General features: G+C 47.0%; 3 protein-coding genes across 6 annotated transcripts; all 3 read left to right on the forward strand.

Moving 5' to 3' along the window:
- Positions 1–1,353: 1,353 nt before the first annotated feature.
- On the forward strand, positions 1,354–8,572 carry LOC120702910 (auxin response factor 16-like). 4 transcript variants are annotated; one of them, XM_039986886.1, is made up of 13 exons: positions 1,354–2,098; positions 2,360–2,475; positions 2,564–2,659; positions 2,764–2,820; positions 2,908–3,063; positions 3,147–3,248; positions 3,460–3,550; positions 3,636–3,800; positions 3,880–4,075; positions 4,263–4,401; positions 5,214–6,898; positions 7,499–7,689; positions 7,801–8,381. In XM_039986886.1, the coding sequence occupies exons 6-13, from the start codon at positions 3,173–3,175 to the stop codon at positions 7,943–7,945; spliced, it is 2,688 nt and encodes an 895-aa protein (XP_039842820.1). In that variant the 5' UTR covers positions 1,354–2,098; positions 2,360–2,475; positions 2,564–2,659; positions 2,764–2,820; positions 2,908–3,063; positions 3,147–3,172; the 3' UTR covers positions 7,946–8,381. The 4 variants fall into 4 exon arrangements, with proteins under 4 accessions (XP_039842820.1, XP_039842818.1, XP_039842817.1 ...); XM_039986884.1 differs by having other exon boundaries at positions 1,360–2,098; positions 3,164–3,248; XM_039986883.1 differs by lacking the exon at positions 1,354–2,098 and having other exon boundaries at positions 2,105–2,475; positions 3,164–3,248; positions 7,801–8,572.
- A 242-nt stretch (positions 8,573–8,814) lies between these two features.
- Positions 8,815–11,201, forward strand: LOC120702912. Its single transcript, XM_039986889.1, has 3 exons — positions 8,815–9,213; positions 10,329–10,672; positions 10,943–11,201. The coding sequence occupies exons 1-3, from the start codon at positions 9,004–9,006 to the stop codon at positions 10,950–10,952; spliced, it is 564 nt and encodes a 187-aa protein (XP_039842823.1). The 5' UTR covers positions 8,815–9,003; the 3' UTR covers positions 10,953–11,201.
- Positions 11,202–11,704: 503 nt separating this feature from the next.
- Positions 11,705–17,551, forward strand: LOC120702911 (20 kDa chaperonin, chloroplastic-like). The gene is made up of 6 exons (XM_039986888.1): positions 11,705–12,039; positions 12,462–12,642; positions 12,799–12,978; positions 16,285–16,440; positions 16,548–16,625; positions 16,865–17,551. Exons 2-6 carry the CDS (start codon positions 12,490–12,492, stop codon positions 17,036–17,038), a joined length of 741 nt encoding a protein of 246 aa, XP_039842822.1. The 5' UTR covers positions 11,705–12,039; positions 12,462–12,489; the 3' UTR covers positions 17,039–17,551.
- Positions 17,552–18,580: the final 1,029 nt, after the last annotated feature.

The raw sequence follows: 18,580 nt of genomic DNA on the forward strand, positions 1-18,580 counted from the left end.
CCTCCTCGCACGCGGCCCCGTGCGTGCACGAGGGGGAAGCGGGGACCAAGGGCACCGGAGGTCCGGAGCCGCCGCGCGCGGACGCAGCACGGCACGCGTCGCTTCTGCCCCGTCCAACGCTGCGGCCGCCCGGGGCGGGAGCCGCAAGCAAGGCAAGCCGCAGCCAAACCATGAACATCAGGCAGCGCCGCCGCCATGCGTTCTCGCGTGCACCGGTGCGCACGTGACGGCGCACGCCGCCGTGGCGAGTTGATGGTGTTGATGGCGAGGCCGGCCGGGGGACGGCGCCGGCGCGGTGCGCGCTGACCCGGGCCGGCTCGCGAGGCGCGGCACGGGCACCACGGCGCGGGTTCCCGAGGCTGCCGCCGCGCCGTACGGGGAGGGTGGTGACGAGCCCGCGCCGTCCTCCCGATCTGGCGGGGGCAGATCCAAAAGAGGAGGATCCCTTTGACCCTTTCGGTGTACTACTGCACCTGAAGTTGGCAAAGCCTGTTGTTCTAGTAGTATTTTACTCCTAATCCAGTGTTTACTGCCGCGGCTTAATTAGCGTGGCGTGATCTCAGTTGGTCGGAGCAACCGCGGCTGCGGAATGACGGTCTCGCCCTCGGCCCCCATCCACGCCGCATGTGCGACGGCGCGTACCATGTGGCCTTGTCCCGCCTTCTCTTCTCCCTCTTGCTCAGAGCATCTCCAGCAAAACAACACGCTAATTAAGCAAGACAACAGCTCGGCAGCCGGACGCCTCAAGTTTGCCTCCGGATTACTAGTCTCGTTCCGGCAATCCCGACACGTCTCCTCCGGAAAGTTGGAAGCCGGCCAGACAGACAGACGAGACGGGCACGAGACGCCCGCGCTCGACAGGACGACCGCGTCCGCCGCGTCCGTTCCGTGCGCCGCTCGAGCACGCTCCTCTCAGCTCCCGGCCGCCCCCCCGCACGGTCACGCGTTCGTCGTGCCGCCGGTGTGGCGTGCGTGACTTGCCGCGCGCGACCGCGACCGCGACCTCCCCTCCCCCACCCGTCCGTGCGCCACGTCGCCACGTCGCACGCCCTAGCGCCGGCGCGAACCGACGAAACGCCCCGTCGCCGTCCGCCCCCTCCTCGGCGCGGCACGGGCCCGACACGCCCGCACCGGCGCCCGGCACCACCCCGCACCCGTCGCCGTCGCCGTCGCGGTCGCGGCGCCACGCTACCCAGCGGGCCCCGGCGCGTGTGCCCGCCCCGCCCCGCCCCGCCCAAGCCCGCCAGCCTCCGTCCCCGTCTGCGTGGGGGCGGGCGGGCGGAAGCCGCCGTCCGGGTCCGGCAGCCGCGGCGCCAGTTTTTTCTTTCTTTTTAACCACCGGCCGCTGCCGCGGCGCGCGGCACGGCAGCGCCCGCGCACGAGCCCGACCCTGCCGTGCAGCTGCTGGCCGCTTGCTTGAGCTTCTCCTCCGCCGCCCCGCGCGCGCGCGCCGCGGCCATTAGTTTACTCCGCCCCTGCCGCGGCCGCCGCGGCACAGCGCCAGCCCGCCCCACCACCCGCCTCCGCGCAGCGCGGCACCCCGTCCCCATTTTTTAAACCCCGCTTGTCTCCCTCCTCCGCCTTCCCTTCCCTGCCTCCTCCCTCCCTCGCGCCCCTGTCCCAGCTCCGCACCTCCACCACCTCCGTGCCTCGGCGAGCGGGAGCGCGGAGTGACCGCCGGGAGCCCGGGACGCGGAGGCCTGGTAGCGGCTGCTGCCGCGGGAGAGGCGGCGGTGGAGGCTTCAGAGCGCGCCTGAGTCGAGGCGCTGCTGATGAGCTGGAGGCTGGCGCCCCGGCACGGCGGCGACGGTGGGGCGGTGGGCAGCGGAGATTCACTCGGCGGATTCACGCGGGTGCTCGCCTTGCGCCTCCGCTGATCCCGAATTTTATACTCCGAGCCGCGTCTTGCCGCTCACTTTGGCCAGAAAGGGCGACGCCTTCCTAGCAAGTACCTGCTAGTTCATAAAAGGTGGTGGTGGTGGAACTGTGGGAGAAGGTGGGTGTGAATATTCGCGTGTCCGGACGCGGGATTCGGATCAGGATCTCGGCGAGATGAAGGATCAGGGATCGGGCGGCGTCACGCCCAGCCCAGCGGAAGGTGAGATTTCCCTTGCTCATGTTCGCTGTACTTTGCTTGCAGTCCAATTTCTCATGGATTTAATTGCATTCATCTGAAACATTGCTGAATTCAGCATCTTGTCATGATGCATGGGCCATCACCATTAAGGTGTCTGGCAATCTCAGTTGGTCCTAGTCGTTGCCTACGGCTAATTGTAACTAATTTATTTCATGAATTTTCCTTACTCGATTTGGGATGCAATACGTGTAATAATTGGCGGCTCGGTGTCTATTTGCGAAGTGGGGGATAAGAAACCCATCAACTCGGAGCTGTGGCATGCTTGTGCCGGCCCCTTGGTGTCGTTGCCGCCCATGGGCAGCCTCGTCGTGTACTTCCCGCAGGGCCATAGTGAACAGGTGCAGGATTTATCCTTTTACTGAAGGAATGAGCTGATTCACGGAATTATTTCCTGATACATTTCTTGTTCTGGTAATTCTTTTTTAGGTTGCTGCTTCGATGCATAAGGAGCTGGACACCATCCCCAGCTACCCATCTCTGCCTTCTAAGTTGATATGCAAGCTTCTAAGTCTCACCTTACATGTATGTCAATGCTAGTTCCCCCACTTGTAGTTTAGCTGTATCTTCTTTTTTCTTTCCTTTTTATGTTTTACTAATTGGGCACTTGGAACATATTTCTTGTGCAGGCAGATTCTGAAACGGATGAAGTTTATGCCCAGATGACACTTCAGCCTGTTAACAAAGTATGTGAGCATTATTTTTGAAAAGTTATTTTGGTTGTTGATTTCTTCATTGGAAGTGAAATATTTTTTTTTTCTCAATGCTACTAGTATGATCGAGACGCAATGCTGGCATCCGAACTGGGCCTGAAACAAAACAAACAACCGGCAGAATTCTTTTGCAAGACGTTGACAGCAAGCGACACAAGTACACATGGGGGATTCTCAGTGCCACGCCGAGCAGCAGAGAAGATATTTCCACCACTAGTATGTAAAGTTTCTTCATAACATTGGAATTGTTTTGATGGATTTCTGAATTTATCAGATGCAATAAGTACCTCCCTTACCAGGGTAACATGTTCGATAGGACTTTACGATGCAACCACCAGCCCAAGAACTCATTGCCAAGGATCTGCACGATATTTCATGGAAATTCCGACACATTTATCGAGGTACAAAAAATTGCCAAGCACTCAAATAGTACGTGCCCATGAACTTTGTGCTGTATACTAAATTGTTATGAAGCCATGATTCACTGTCAGAATTTCATGGATCAATCGTTTACATTTAATCCTTCACAGCTATTCACCATTTTTTTTGTCTGTGAAACTTTTCAATCAGAAGCATTCTGTACATATCACTGTTCTTTATCTTCACATGCAGGTCAACCAAAGAGGCATCTTTTGACTACTGGTTGGAGTGTCTTCGTCAGTACAAAGAGGCTTTTAGCTGGTGATTCAGTTCTCTTTATAAGGTAAATATCCTCAATTTTAGACATCGAAAAAGGTTATGTGTCACTAAACAATTACAGAAAACATGGATCCTACATTTTTTTCCAGGGATGAGAAATCTCAGCTTCTCTTAGGCATTCGTCGTGTTAGCAGACCCCAACCAGCTCTGTCATCATCAGTTTTATCGAGTGACAGCATGCACATTGGAATTCTGGCAGCCGCAGCCCATGCTGCTGCAAATAGTAGTCCATTTACTATTTTCTATAATCCAAGGTATTTTAGTTGTTAATTGTATCTTATTAGCACTTTCTGCCAATAGTCAGGCTAATGAATCATACTATTCTTTGGATAGGGCAAGCCCATCAGAATTTGTCATCCCTTTAGCAAAATACAATAAGGCTTTGTATACGCAAGTCTCCCTTGGCATGCGATTCAGAATGCTCTTTGAGACAGAGGATTCAGGGGTAAGAAGATATATGGGCACTATCACAGGCATTGGCGACTTGGATCCAATCCGGTGGAAGAATTCTCATTGGCGAAACCTTCAGGTTTGTTATTCATCTTTTTTTTACTCTGCAGTGATATTTATTTAATTCAGCTACGTCCAGTAAAAGTCAACTGTGATGCTATACATATTTTAGATAAGATTTACCTAACACTATATGGAAATGATATTCGAAGACTAGCATAAAGGATGGTAGCTTCATCTGATTTCATATATCTTTTCCACTTTAGGTTGGCTGGGATGAATCAACTGCATCTGAGAGGCGCACCCGTGTTTCAATATGGGAGATCGAACCAGTTGCTACACCATTTTATATATGCCCACCACCATTTTTCAGGCCAAAACTTCCTAAGCAGCCCGGAATGCCAGGTACAGATACTGTGATACCATGGTTTCTACCTTATGGGAAAATAATGCAATATGTGGACAGTCTCAAATTTTGTCCTTCTAATCTGTTTTTAGCTCTGTTTTTCTTTGCATTTGTTAAACCAATTGAATGTCATGTCATGTCATGTGCCACATTGTATCCTTATGTTGGAGAAGATTTATTTCCTGAATTTGTTCATACTCTTTCTTGTGTATAACCTTGACACATCAATAATCAGCAAGTGTGGGCTATTTGTTGAGCCAAAGGATGCTAGCTCAGTTGGTTAGTCACTCCGGCGGCACCCCTCAGGTCCTGAGTTCGACTCCTCATGGGAGCGAATTTCAGGCTGAGGGTAAAAAAAATCCCTTTGCTGGCCCCGTGTGCCAAAGCACTGGTTGTAAGATGGCCCAGGTCGGCCTGAGGACCCTTACATGGCCTAGGCGCAGTTCCCAGGGGTTACGTCTCCCAGTGTCAGGGCGGGGCCAGGGTTCGGGGATTTTCTCGGTCGGGGAAGCCGAGGCTTCTTCTTAAGCTAATACCGGTGGGGCAGTCTTTCCCCACCCGGCCGAGTTTTTTTTGGTGGGCTATTTGTTGATGATCCTTGATATATGTTGCATAGACATGGAAATTCCCTTTTGTGAACTTAGTTCTTCTTCCTTATGTAGAAGCTAGACCTTAACAGTGAGCAAGAATAGTGGGCCTATGTTGATCCTTCTATTGGACTTATTAATTGTTCATGCATCTATAATCTATTACTTTGCACCTTTCCATTTTTCTGAAGATATATTGTCCTTCTGTAAAATGAATCTTGCAGATGATGAGAATGAGGTTGAGAGTGCTTTCAAAAGAGCGATGCCGTGGCTTGCTGATGACTTTGCTTTGAAAGATGTCCAAAATGCATTATTTCCAGGCCTGAGCCTAGTTCAATGGATGGCCATGCAGCAAAATCCTCAGATGCTAGCAGCTGCTGCCCCTTCTGTGCAGTCTCAATACTTGACCTCTAATGCACTGGGTATGCAGGATGGGATTGGCAATGTCAATGAAGATCCAGCAAAAAGATTGAGTATGCAGGCCCAAAATATTGGCTTACCTAATTTACAGGCTGGTACAAAAATGGACCACCCTGCACTTACTTCGTTAGCTCAACAGCAGCAGCAGCCGCACCATGTATTGCAACAGCAGCAGGTTCAACCACTGCAGCAAAGTACTACGATTTTACAGCAACAGCAAGCCCAGCTATTGCAGCAGAATGCCATTCACTTGCAGCTGCAGCAAGAACAACTCCAACGGCAACAGTCACAGTCACCACAGCAGTTGAAGGCACCTGCATCTCTTCAGCCAATGGAGCAGCACAAGCTGAAAGAGCAACAGCCTCCAGGTGGACAAGCTGTCTCGCAAGCACAATTGTTAAACCAGATTTTGCAACCTTCATCCTCTCAGCTACAACAGATGGGTTTACCCAAATCACCTACACAACGGCCAGGGTTACCGAGTTTAACAACTATGGGTTCTTTGCCGCAACCACAATTAACTCAGAGTCCACAGCTGCAACAAACAGCAGAATACCAGCAGGCACTCCTACAAAGTCAACAGCCCCAACTACAGCAGCTATCACAATCAGAACTGCAGCTGCAGCTGCTTCAAAAGATTCAACAACAAAATTTACTTTCTCAGCTGAACCCACAGCATCAGTCCCAGCTGATCCAACAATTATCTCAGAAAAGCCAGGAAATTCTCCAACAACAAGTTCTTCAACATCAGTTGGGTGGTGCTGATGCTGTGGGCCAGCTCAAGCATTTGCAACAAACACCTTTGAACCACATGATAGGATCCATGACACCCCAGCAACTTGTAAGATCACACTCAGCGCTTGTTGAGAGCGAAGAACCATCCAGCTCAACAGCTCCATCTGGCAGTCGTGTCTCTCCAATAAATTCATTGAGTAGAGCACAGCAAGGAAGCAGAAATTTACCCGAGATACCATCAACACCACACATTGAGCACCTACTTCAGGAAATTCAAAGTAAGTCAGATAATCGAATCAAGAATGATATACAAGGTAGTAAAGAAACGGTCCATGCACCTAGTCGGCATCCGGCTTCAGATCAACTTGATGCATCATCTGCGACCTCCTTTTGTTTAGATGAGAGCCCACGAGAAGGTTTTTCCTTTCCTCCAGTTTGTTTGGATAGCAATGCTCAAGTTGATCCAAGAGATAACTTTCTTATCGCGGAAAATGTGGATACATTAATGCCTGATGCCCTGTTGTCAAGAGGGATGTCTTCAGGAAAGGGTTTATGCAATCTACCTTCTGGACAAAGGGATCATAGGGATGTGGAGAACGGGCTATCCTCTGCTGCATTCAGCTCCCAGTCATTTGGTGTGCCTGACATGTCTTTTAAGCCTGGATGTTCAAGTGATGTAGCTGTTGCTGATGGTGGAATGGCAAGCCAAGGTTTGTGGAATAGTCAAACACAACGGATGAGAACTTTCACTAAGGTTAGTTACTTGGTAACACTTGCCTAAGAATGCATGTATTGTGCATACTTATAACCTATACATTAGGTCCATGCCCTCAACACCATAAACCAGTGTAATATTCTCTTAGAGAACATTTTTGATCCATTCATAAAACTTGATCTTCTTATGCATATTTGTTTTTTAAAATAGTAATTTGGACATTTTCCTGCAAATTAATGAGAAACTCTACCTTTATGAACTGATATGGAGGTGTTATGAATACTAGTTTAGTGTTTCGTTTGGCACAGAAAGTTGTTTTTATGACATTAAGGAATACACATATATTTGCATGCTGTGAGTTTACAGTGTTCCATAAATGGGATAAATTGCTCCCTGATGTAGGGTGCATGTAGCTAAAAACCCCAATGATGAAGGGTATGTACTAGTTGGGTTTATGATAATATTTTCAGTCTCCAACTCTTTTTTGGTCTTAGGCTGAATACAATGCTCATTTTATTTGACTAAGTTATTCCTATGTGCCAAGCTGATATATAAGGGTGCACTTGTCCAATAATTGCGCAATGACCTTCTATAACTACCTTTAACTTACGCTATATGTCCAATCATCTTGATTTGAAGGTTCAAAAGCGTGGATCTGTGGGGAGATCAATTGACATAACACGATACCGAGGTTATGAGGATCTCCGGCATGATCTCGCATGCATGTTTGGCATTCAAGGGCAGCTTGAAGATCCCTACAGAACCGATTGGAAACTGGTCTATGTTGATCATGAAAATGACATCCTGCTTGTTGGGGATGACCCCTGGGAGTAAGTTCTTCTCTTCCTTTCATATCTTTGGTGCCGTGCCATCCATACCATGATGTTTTTTTTTTAAAAAAACTGTTCACCTTCTGATGACTTGAAAATCCTGACCTGCAGGGAGTTCGTAAGCTGCGTTAAGAGCATCAAAATATTATCATCTGCTGAAGTACAGCAAATGAGCTTGGATGGTGACCTTGGTTGCATCCCTCCACAAGCGCAAGCCTGTAGCGCCTCCGATGACGCGAATGCGTGGAGGGCCTAACGTAAATACTAATGTGCATCTTTCCATTATTTAAAGGATACTGAGTCAGGGATAAAGGATTGCAATACACGTCTAATGTTATTACGGGGTATTACTTAGACCCAACTCACTGACAGAACTGAGGGGAATACGTGGCAGAAGTTGTTGTTCAGCAAACTGCCTTGTTTCGGAGGTCCTGACGCTTTGTTCCACTGGAATCGATAATTACTCAACATAATCAGATTAGTTTTTTTAGATACTAAACTTCCTTGAAGATTGGAAGCAGCCTCTGTTTATTGGGACCTACATTCATTGTAATCCTACAAATTGTTCAATTGTCTCAGTGTACATATGTTCTGTAAACCTGTAACTGCTGGCTTTGCAACTCGCAAGGCCCATGTAATTGTTCCAGTCTGCTGTTTCCACTGCTGAAGCAGTAGAAGTTGTATTGACTACTCCCTCCGTTCCAAATGTAGGTCGTTTTGACTTTTCTAGATTCATATATTTTGCTATGTATCTAGACATATGTTATATTTAGGTGCATAGCAATTACTAGGAATCTAAAAAAACCAAAACGACCTACATTTTGGAACGGAGGGAGTAGCTCTCAAGTCTTAACAGAAAACTCGGATCCAATGTTGGACGTAAGTAGTCTTATTGTTACAATCTTTTGCAGTTTATTAGATGGACATGGACCTGTATAACGCTTGAAAATTTTACTATAGAACCATGTTTGCATTTGAACTTGGTAGCCATGCAGGCAAAAGCAAAGTTACCGTGCACAGGGTGCTATGTTGATCCGAGTCCCATATCAGAACGCATTTGTGGTCTGCCCTGTTCGTCGGTTCCAAAAAAACCGTGGACCAGCCCGTACCCAACCCAGATGAACCCGTAATCCCGGTCCCCACAGCGGTTTGGAGCCGGACCGGAAGCACTGGTCTGTTGGTTTGCGGTGCCGACCCGTGAAAACAGCTGCCGCGGAATCCGGCGGCGGCGGCTGCGGTGGACGGTGGTGGCTGCGGTGGCAGGCTGCTGCGGAGGACGGCGGCGGCGGCGGCAGGGGACGGTTGCTGCGGCGGATGGCGGACGGCGGCGGCTGCAGCGGACGACCGGCGCCTGGGACGAACATGCCGCGCGACGGCCTCGCTCGAGGCCTCGAGGTGGAGGCCGCGCTCACAGCCGAGGCAGCGTGGGAACTGAAGGAGGCTGTTGCGTCCATGGCTGCCGGGTCCTTGGACATGGATGTGGACTCACCACCGCATCTCCCCGTAGAGACCTCTGCTAACAAGGTTTCCCTTCTATCCTTCTTGTGACGTTGATTCGATTACTCTTTTCATATATGTTCCTTGTTTCCTGGATTGTATTCTGCCATGAACCCTAGCTCAGATCGAGATTAGGTTTGGTTGCAAAGAAAGGGATTGTATTCTGCTAGTTCTTGTTTCTTCGGATCTGATATACATAGCCTGAATGATTAGATTAATAAGCTTGACTCTTGAACTTACAGACCCCACAATGTCCTTTTGTGAGGAGGTGTGCATCCGTATCTTGAGTTTCCTGTTAAATGTGCCTTATAATGTATAAAAATTCATAGCAAGTTTCCTGTTTCTTATTTTCCAACTGTACATTTTGATGCACTCATTTGTGTTTCAGATAAGACAATCTCTGAACCAACTGGCTACCTTTTGTGTTTCGATATCTTTGATTCACATTTGAGACTGACTTCAGTTACCTTACTTTGTCATTTCAAACAGTGACAGTACTCTTTTAGATGCTCCTTAAAACACATTCATGCTTTCAGCTTCCTTAATTCAAGCTAAATGAAATTCTTCTGGAAAATTGGGGTTCTCTGTCAATAGTTGTATAGTGCAAGATTAACACAAGAGAAGAAAAGAGCAAAGTTGGATCGACAATCTAGGGTTTTCAAGGAGTCACAACTCACAATCTCTTAACCAACATTGATTGCTCTGTGAGTAGCTTGGATGTGGCTTGCGTCAGGATCAAGTTGGTATAAAGATCTCTGTAACACTGATCTCTTCTCATAGTAATATGTGCAGAGCAAGTTATCCAAATTATATTTATAGATTCACTTTTCTGCAAAACCGTGAGTAGCTTGAAGAAATATAATGGTCCCATATTTGGGCGCGGCCTGCAGTTTTAGTTTGCAGTCTAACTGTTCTCCAGCTTTATGAAAATATGATAGATGAAGAATGATGAGTGAGCTTAATTAATGAGTGAGCTTAATTAAAAAGGTGATCTTATGGTTGGCTTTCTTCTGAAAACATGCAACATTACTTCTGCAGAAACGGAAAAACTTGAAAGTGGAGGTTCTGTCCTGGTTTTCACCTATAAAATATATTCATTGTTTAACATTAATTGCAAATGATTCCAGCATTCTCTATTTCAGGATAACCTGGATGGTGAAGAACAATCTTTACAAGCATCTGCTGCAATGTCCTTAGAAGAAAGCAATCGCAGGATCAATAGATTAATTGCCATGCATAAGAAGTTATCAGAAGCAAATATGGCATCATTGCCATCTCAAGTCGAGAAGCGGAAGAGGTCAACTTCAGCAGTTAATGCTTCAAATATTGTACATATAAGCGAAACAGATCAAACCAGCTTTCCCACTCCGATCTCTTCAGTTCACAAGAGAAGCAAAAGAGTTGGGTCAAAAAAATCACTTGTTTGGAAGCATTTTGATACAGGATTGAGGGGACAGGATCCTATTGCAACATGCAAATATTGCGGGCAAGTATATGCTTGCGATAGATCAACTCATGGAATCAGCACACTTGCATTCAGTTGTTGGCACTGTATTATCCTTCCTTCCTGCATGTTTGTTCGTTCATTACATTGTATACTTATTGTTATTGGCATCCTGTGACTTGATGATTTGATGCTATTGGAGATTATTTATTTGTTATGATGTAGGTTTTATTGAGCTGCAAAATTCCTTCTTATATTTATTGTTTTTTATTAATGATAATGATAAAGCTTCTTTTCTTTGTTATGCTACAGATTTCAGTGAGGGATGCAAGTATGAGAGTACTATTGCTTATGCTGGTCTAAAGGCAACATCAATTTTGTTTAAGTAAATTTGTTGTGTTGGGTCCGTGCTATTGGAAATCATGAATTGAACAGCAGAGATCTCACTTATGCAAAATTAATATGCCAGTGCTAAATCAGAGTGTTTTGCCTAGAGCTTGGTATTGTTTCAAACATGATGTTCAAAAAGTTAATACTCTTGAGTTTCTCCACTTCAAAAATATTTTATATATGTGTATAGAAACAACAAGTTTAACTATGTAAGCCTAATAGACTCATCCGACCAGCTGGAGGACCAGCAGTGCATGCTGCGAGATTCAGCCCGTAAAACCCGTGAAACCAGCCCAACCCAACGTAGTATTTAACCATCTTTCAGCCCGTGTGAACCAACCCGCCCCGGACCAACAAATATTCATTGGGCTGGTCTGAAAACAAACCACGAACCAAAAAAACCGGCCCATGAACAGGGCGATTTGTGGTGCACGAAATAAAGAGCCTGGCTTACCAACATTTTGGCTAGGCAAAAGTTGCCAATTAGCACTTGATTTGCTACCAAGAGCTGCCAATATATCACATTTAGCTTACTAAAATGGTGTCAAATTTTTCACCTATATTTTAGCTTGTCAAAAGTTTGGCATACTAAAATTTGGGTACCAAACGGGTCATGTCAGCGTCCGGCCCATCTGAAGAGCAGCCCCTACAAGGTTCTAGAACCATCGGGTCCAATCGCACCACCAACCAACCGAAGCGAAACGGCTAATCGCGCGCACGGTACGGTACGCCTCCGGGGCAGCTTACCCACCCAAATCCACCAAATCCGATCGAAATTCGCAGCTCCCAATCCCCAAATCGGAGCTGGTAACCCGAGCTCGCGGGGCACCGGACCGCGGGGACTCCGGGGATAAACTGGGGCTGGGCAGCTCGGCAGCGCTTTTGCTCTGCTCTCGCATAGGTTTTATCTCCTCTCCTCTGCCCACTGCCCCCGACGTCAGGTGATCTGATTCCCTAGCTTCTCGCACACGGCAGCCGGATTCCAAAGCGCGGCCCTGCCCCAGGCTCCAGCCACGAAGGTACCCCCGCTGGGATTCTCGCTTGTTGGGTGTTGGATTTGGCGGGTTTAGGAGTGGGATTGGGGGTCAGTGTGGCGTGCTCCGATCCGATTGGGAGTCCTCGTCGGCTTGTTTTGCTGATGGGTGTGCGGATTAGGTTGTGGGTTTGGTATTGCACAAGAGGAGGGTTTGATTTGTTTGGGTTTCACCATGCGCGTGGATCGAGTGGACTCTAATTTGTTCCGGGCATGATGTGGAAGGGGCTGGTTGACTTCAGCGATTGTGCTTTATTTGTGTGGAGGATAAAATCTAGTAGACTAATTCGCGCTTGGTTATCGGATTCCCGTCATTTCTCGCGGATTTGGATGGTTGTGGCATTGACCTCGATGGATGAGGTTGAATCTTCACCAGTTTAAGCTCACCTCGTCTGTTCCATTTCGCAGGTAGTCGTCGTTCAGCGGACACACTAGAATGTCGTCGGTGCAGCTCTCCGGTGCCGGAGTCGCCGCCGTGGCCTTCACGAACAAGGGCCTAGCCTCACCGCCGTCGGCGCTCAGGGTCTGCTCGTCGAGGCGCTCTGTCCGTAGCCTAGTCGTCAGGGCTGCAACTGTTGTCGCCCCAAAGGTATGCCACCGGTGACCCGCGACAATGGATTGTGATATACACCTGATTTTTAGCAGTGCATTACATGATTTGCTTCATTTGTTTTGGTAGGATAGAATGTGGGATGTACTTGTGTATGGTTTGCAGCATTGAGTTCAATATGCTGTTGTATTGCAGTACACTTCGCTGAAGCCTCTGGGAGACCGGGTGCTTGTGAAGCTTGGTGCGGCCGAGGAGAAGACGGTTGGTGGCATTTTGCTTCCATCAACCGCGCAGACTAAGCCACAAGGAGGTGAGGTTGTCGCTGTTGGAGCGGGAAGGACCATCGGTGATAAGAAAATAGAGGTCGGCATACAGGTAAATTCTTGTTCCTGGTGGTATACTCTCTGTTATGAATTTTGCTGGTGAATTGTCAATGAAAAACCGATAAAAATCCTACATTTCTTGCTGTGATTAGTTCTTCTGTGTACCCGACAATTATACTATAGCACTTTGATTACATTTTTCTGCAGCGCATGTAGGCATTTTTAAAGTAAAAAAAAAAGACAAAAATGGTCTAGTTAATGCTACAGTACCCTATAAGTTAGCTGTAGATTGCAACTACAAATAGGACACTTGCCGTCTCTTGCATTTTTGTTCCTTTTTTCTTTTTAAATGCTGAAGTAGGCATCATTGTGGCTTTGTCCATCGAATTGGATCATGTTCATGATGAATTTGTATTGATTTTGACTCTGGAGGGTGGAGGTTTCCAGTGCCCATATGACTGTTGAAAAGCTAAGGGTGACTGTTTTCATGTGTATCGAACAGTGTGCCATTAAAGTTGCGGTCATTATGTCAAATGTTACCTTTTGTTGCATGTTATACATGTACAAGCTATGAGCTACTAAAATTGAGTTAGAGCAGCCATTGGTGGTGTAGAGCAAAAGGTAGCTAATTTGTTACATGCTGCATAGACAGATACAATATGTACCTGTGACTGTCTTTGGAGATGCAAAATAGAAGATATAACTAATTCGTTGCATGATGAATATTTGTACAGTTTGTATCTGCGAGGTAGTATAACTTGAGTTAGAGTAGCCCATAGGCTAGATTAGCAATCAAGTTAGAAGCCGTCAGGTTAATCTGTTTATATATAGCTATCCCTAGTTTGTCTATCAAGTCTTGTAGATCAGCCACCCATGTTAAACTCTATCCTATTTATAGCTCATAGTGCCTCTCACAAGAAGCTCAAGCGGGTTTTAATAGCAAGGGAATTTAAGTGTTACTCTATCTTAATTGTACTAATCCGCAGGTACTAAGCAATCTGTACCTGTATAGTATGCGGTGAATTGCCCACATTTTTTCCTGGACACCTTGAAATGGCACAGCATTTCTTTTTTGTCTACGGAGATAGCATTGCCAACTATCAAACTGTGTATGGTTTGCACATTGGAATCCTCTAGATCATCACAGAATCCATACATGAACTTGATGGGTAGAATGACACTGGGTTGTAGATGAACGACACTGGATTGTAGATGAACGAGGTTCTCACATCCACATGACATCAAGCTAGAACTTCCCATAATCTTATGAGTAAGCTGAAATTTTGTTGTCATACAAATGGTGCCCAAAAAATCTGACCAATTTTGGACTAGAAAAGTGCGAAAATTTGTATTACTCTTGCACAAATTTGGTTCGGTACGTTTGGACGTTCCCACCAACCCACTATAGCATGTGGACCATGTATTGGCATTACCAATTTTTTGTTTGCCAAGCTTATCTATAGTTTGAGCCCAAATTTTTCAGCGATGCCCTAGACTTAGCAGCAGATTTGGTATATTGATCGTAGTCTAGATGTGCACCATGGTTTTTAAGTCGTCGCCTAGGCGTCCAGGCGGAAATCAATTCCTGGCGTCGGGGGCGCCAAGCACCTCATGCGTATGGCGTCCAGAGTCGTCGCCTAGGCGGCAATGGCGTCGATTTTTCCGCAAGGCGAGCCCCGTAGTCAATTTGGCGAGCGCGCGGGTGAAAAGAGGGGCCGCAGGGCCGCGCGGGAATCGGCAGCGACGGCGCGCGTGGGAGGGTTTTGCGCGCGGGAATCAGCAGCAGCGCGCGCGGGGTCCGCGCGCCTACACCTCCCGCCGTGATGTGTCTGGCGAGGTAGCAGATTTAGGAGGACAGAGGGAAAAGGAGAGGGCGGGTGGCCGGCGGCACCTCGAATCCTCAGCGGCGACGCGCCGCGGCTGCTCCAATCCAGCGTGCCTGCTCTCCAATCCCATGGCTCCAGCCCCTTCTCCAATCGATCTGCATCTTCTTCCTCTTCTCCAACCAATCTGGGCGGATTCCCTCCACTCCCTCTCCATCCAAGAGCTCCTGGTTGTTCTTCCGCCTCCCTGCCAGCACCCCCTCCCGCAGCTGCACAGGTTCCTCTTCCTCTCCTCTTCTTTCCCTCTGCTTAGTTTCTTTGAGTGCTAGGCTGCTAGCGGGTCTGCTTGTGCTTGGAATTGGTGCTCTGCTCTGCTGATGCTAGCGTGAATTTGTGGTGTGTTGTGCTGCCTTTTGCTTGGCTTGTGTGCGTTGTCTTTTGTTTAATGATTGTGCGCTCCTAATCTGAATCTCTAGGTTCTACTTGTTGTTCTGTTCAGTTAGAAAAAAAGTGCCTAATCGCTTATGTTTGTGCTACTCTGTTCTAAGTGAGAGTATGTGTATGGCGTCGCCTCGCCACGCGCCTTATTCGCCTAGGCGTCCGGAAGGGGGTGGGTCGCCATGCCTTGCCTTACCGCCTTAAAAACCATGATGTGCATGTGCACTTATCTTATACCCCATATGTTTTATATGGTAACTGGTATTAGGGAATACTGGCGAGTTTAGGCTAATCTGGCAACTTGTAATAGGAAATATGGACAAGTTTGGGGGTAATGGAGTACAGGCAGGTCTCAACAGATTCAGGGTTTGATACCCATGCTGGTTAGGGATGCAAGTCCCACCATTTTTGGGTCAACGGGTCGACCCAAAATTTGATAAAATGAACTAGAATGGCATGCTATGTAATTAATTTGGGAGAAAAAATGAACTAAAACGAGAAACCCCAAAACACCAATGGGTACCCACTTGCATCCCTTGCTGGTCCAGCTAAAACTGTGCCCTTTCTCAAAAAGAAGGGGGAAAAGACTGACAATTTGCAATATTGCATATTGAGGTAAAAATTCATTGCAACTTTGTCGGAGAGTTGGAATTCTCTTCTGGGACTGGTTGTGATGCGCAAATCAAAACTACTTGTGCTGATTGATGCACATAAAGAAACTGTGCATCCTGTTCTGTCTAAAATTGCAACAAGCGAGTTTATATTGGTTCCTGAATATGTTAAATTGGACCATCACCTGTTTCAAGGGAAATTGTGCTTAAGATCTAAACAGTCATTCAAATATGTTCCTCAACCAGCTATCTTCTGCTTCAGTTATAAAATCAGGATAAACTAGCAAAGCCAATGTAAATTGTTTGTTTTCTATCAAACGTGTTTTCTGCTTTGTTTGCCAAGTGTATCTAAATGTGCCGCAGAGACTTTGGGTGGCAGTAATGCTGTCAATTTAGTTGATTTCATGCACCCTACTGCTTGAATGCTTATTGTTTGGCATACTCCTATGAAATGGTTTGCAGTAACACATATGTTTTCTCTATTAGATTGGGGCAGAAGTTGTGTACTCAAAATATGCTGGAACCGAGGTTGAATTCAATGACTCGAAGCATCTCATTCTAAAAGAGGACGATATCATCGGTATTCTTGAGAGTGATGACGCGAAGGATATGAAGCCTCTCAATGATCGTGTTCTCATCAAGGTATGTTCCTGCTAGCTATATCAATTTTGTCAGAGATGTTTTGATTTTGGCTAGTAAACTTGGAGATTTTTTAATTGCTCTTATATCATGCTCTTGTACGGAAACAGGTTGCAGAAGCTGAAGACAAAACTCCTGGGGGCCTTATCCTGACTGAAACAACTAAAGAAAAACCATCCATTGGAACGGTCAGTTCCTGGCTCCAGTTTGCCTTCAGAATTTACACTATTTTCTTTGTTCTATAGCTGTGAACCTGAAAATTGTTAGGGCCATATGTTACTGTTTTAGCTTGTGCAAGTTGCAGCTTGCAGGGTTTTGATATGATAACAAGCATAGCACTAGCAAAGTTAACAGACTGAACACAGGCCTTAAGATCATTACCATCTGAATACATGAGCTAAATATCTATTCTATTCTACTGGTGCAGGTTGTAGCTGTTGGCCCGGGCCCTCTGGATGACGAAGGCAAGAGGCAGCCACTGTCAGTGCCTGCTGGCAGCACCGTGCTGTACTCCAAGTATGCAGGGAGTGAGTTCAAGGGTGCGGACGGCACCGGCTACATCGTGTTGAGAGCGTCCGACGTCATGGCTGTCCTCTCCTGATAGCCTCTCGTTTTCAGTTTTTAGCTTGCAACCCATAGGTGTGAAGTGGTGGTATGAAATGATCGCTTTGCGGTGATTATGACCCCATGCGGACCCTGTCTGCATAGAATTTGTATGTCCACAAGTTACGAGCCAGTACGTGTGTTGGGGGGCATAGACGTCGACATCTGAGACCTGATAGTGAGAGCACTCGGTTGGTTTTATAAAGGACATTTTGGGGGGGGGGGGGGGGGGGGGGTTGAAATAATACCCTTTTCTGTCTTCTTTTTCCTTGCATTAATTCTGGACTTTTGGTGATGATGTTCTTGCCACCGAACGTTCAGGCCTCGGCCTGCTTTGCGGACGAGCTCTGCTGTTTTATTTTATTTTTGTTTTTAGGGCAGGTCTGCTGTTCTGTTGTTGTGGAAGACCTGCTTTTGCGTTGCCAAATACTCCCTCCGTCAAACACTTTTAATTTGGGATCCCTTTTAATTTTGACTAAATTTATAAAAAAATTATAAATATTTGTGTCTTCGAATTGATGTAGTACAGAAATATATTACATGAATAATCTAAAGATATTTATGTTGTAATATATATATATATATTAGTACTATTTTGTATAAATTCAGTTAAAGTTGAAATTGTTTGACTTCTCGAATAATGAGATTTACATTCTTTTTGGAATGGAGGGAGTAGCTTGAGGGGAAATTAAGAGTCACACGTTGACGAGAAGCCTGGATCGGCGACCTGATTCAACTCAGAACTCCTGGTGGACCGTGCTGTCGAGTTTTTTATTTTAGATGCTAGGAGCACTGGCGAGGTGGAGCACCTCGAACGCGGTTGGGCTGTTCGAGTCCCAGCTGGGCAGGCTACCGAGCCCCAGCTGCTTGGTAGTGGTAGCCAAACTGCCGAAGTCCTCTGTTCTATCCATGCAAAGTACCCAGGGGAAAACGATGTCTACTTGCTAAGCAGCAGAAGTCCTAGATTCCCAGCACATGAAGTATCAAAGAAACCGCGTGATCGTACACAGCAGTGTGAATGTGTGATGTTCCACAAAAGGAATCAATAACACCAGTAACGGTCGTGTCCGTAGTGTCCAACTTCTTCACTTTGGGCTTTGGCGGCGCGCAAGAACCTTCCAATCGATCGCTGTTCGCTGATCGTCCCGCGGAGACGCGGGCCAGGGCCAGGGAGTCGCCGCCGTCCAGCGTGGCCAGCTCCTCGCCATCAGTGATCCGAATTCTGATTGGGATCCTTCAGAAAAAAGAAAGTTTCCAGTGCCAGTGTCCCGTGCTCACACGTAGGACTAACCTGGGACAATGATAGGTACGGACTTGCATAGGGGTGTCTATTTATCGCTTTATGCGATTAATTTCGTTTTCGTCGCAAAACTAGGCTGGCGTGCATGCCGCGCGGGAGGCGCGTGTGGAAAACGCTAATTAGTCTTCTTTCTTTATTACTTTCTTTTCTTTATTTCTTTGGTTTCTTTGTTTCTTTCTTCATCCATTAAATGCAAGCAAGCAAACCCATGATGTAATTGCCTTCTTTTTCTTCAACCAT

Source organism: Panicum virgatum, chromosome 4K (genome assembly GCF_016808335.1).
Source record: "Panicum virgatum strain AP13 chromosome 4K, P.virgatum_v5, whole genome shotgun sequence".
In the NCBI taxonomy this organism is placed as follows: Eukaryota; Viridiplantae; Streptophyta; class Magnoliopsida; order Poales; family Poaceae; genus Panicum; species Panicum virgatum.

Bases quoted from the DNA above. Each gene is read 5' to 3' on its own strand.
- LOC120702910 (XM_039986883.1), top strand. From the start codon at position 2,290: ATGAATTTTCCTTACTCGATTTGGGATGCAATACGTGTAATAATTGGC. The intron at 2,660-2,763 runs GTATGTCAATGC...TTTCTTGTGCAG, and splicing joins TTCTAAGTCTCACCTTACAT to GCAGATTCTGAAACGGATGA. The intron at 7,690-7,800 runs GTAAGTTCTTCT...CCTGACCTGCAG, and splicing joins GTTGGGGATGACCCCTGGGA to GGAGTTCGTAAGCTGCGTTA.
- LOC120702912 (XM_039986889.1), top strand. From the start codon at position 9,004: ATGGCGGACGGCGGCGGCTGCAGCGGACGACCGGCGCCTGGGACGAAC. The intron at 9,214-10,328 runs GTTTCCCTTCTA...TCTCTATTTCAG, and splicing joins TAGAGACCTCTGCTAACAAG to GATAACCTGGATGGTGAAGA.
- LOC120702911 (XM_039986888.1), top strand. From the start codon at position 12,490: ATGTCGTCGGTGCAGCTCTCCGGTGCCGGAGTCGCCGCCGTGGCCTTC. The intron at 12,979-16,284 runs GTAAATTCTTGT...TTTCTCTATTAG, and splicing joins AAATAGAGGTCGGCATACAG to ATTGGGGCAGAAGTTGTGTA. The intron at 16,626-16,864 runs GTCAGTTCCTGG...CTACTGGTGCAG, and splicing joins AAAAACCATCCATTGGAACG to GTTGTAGCTGTTGGCCCGGG.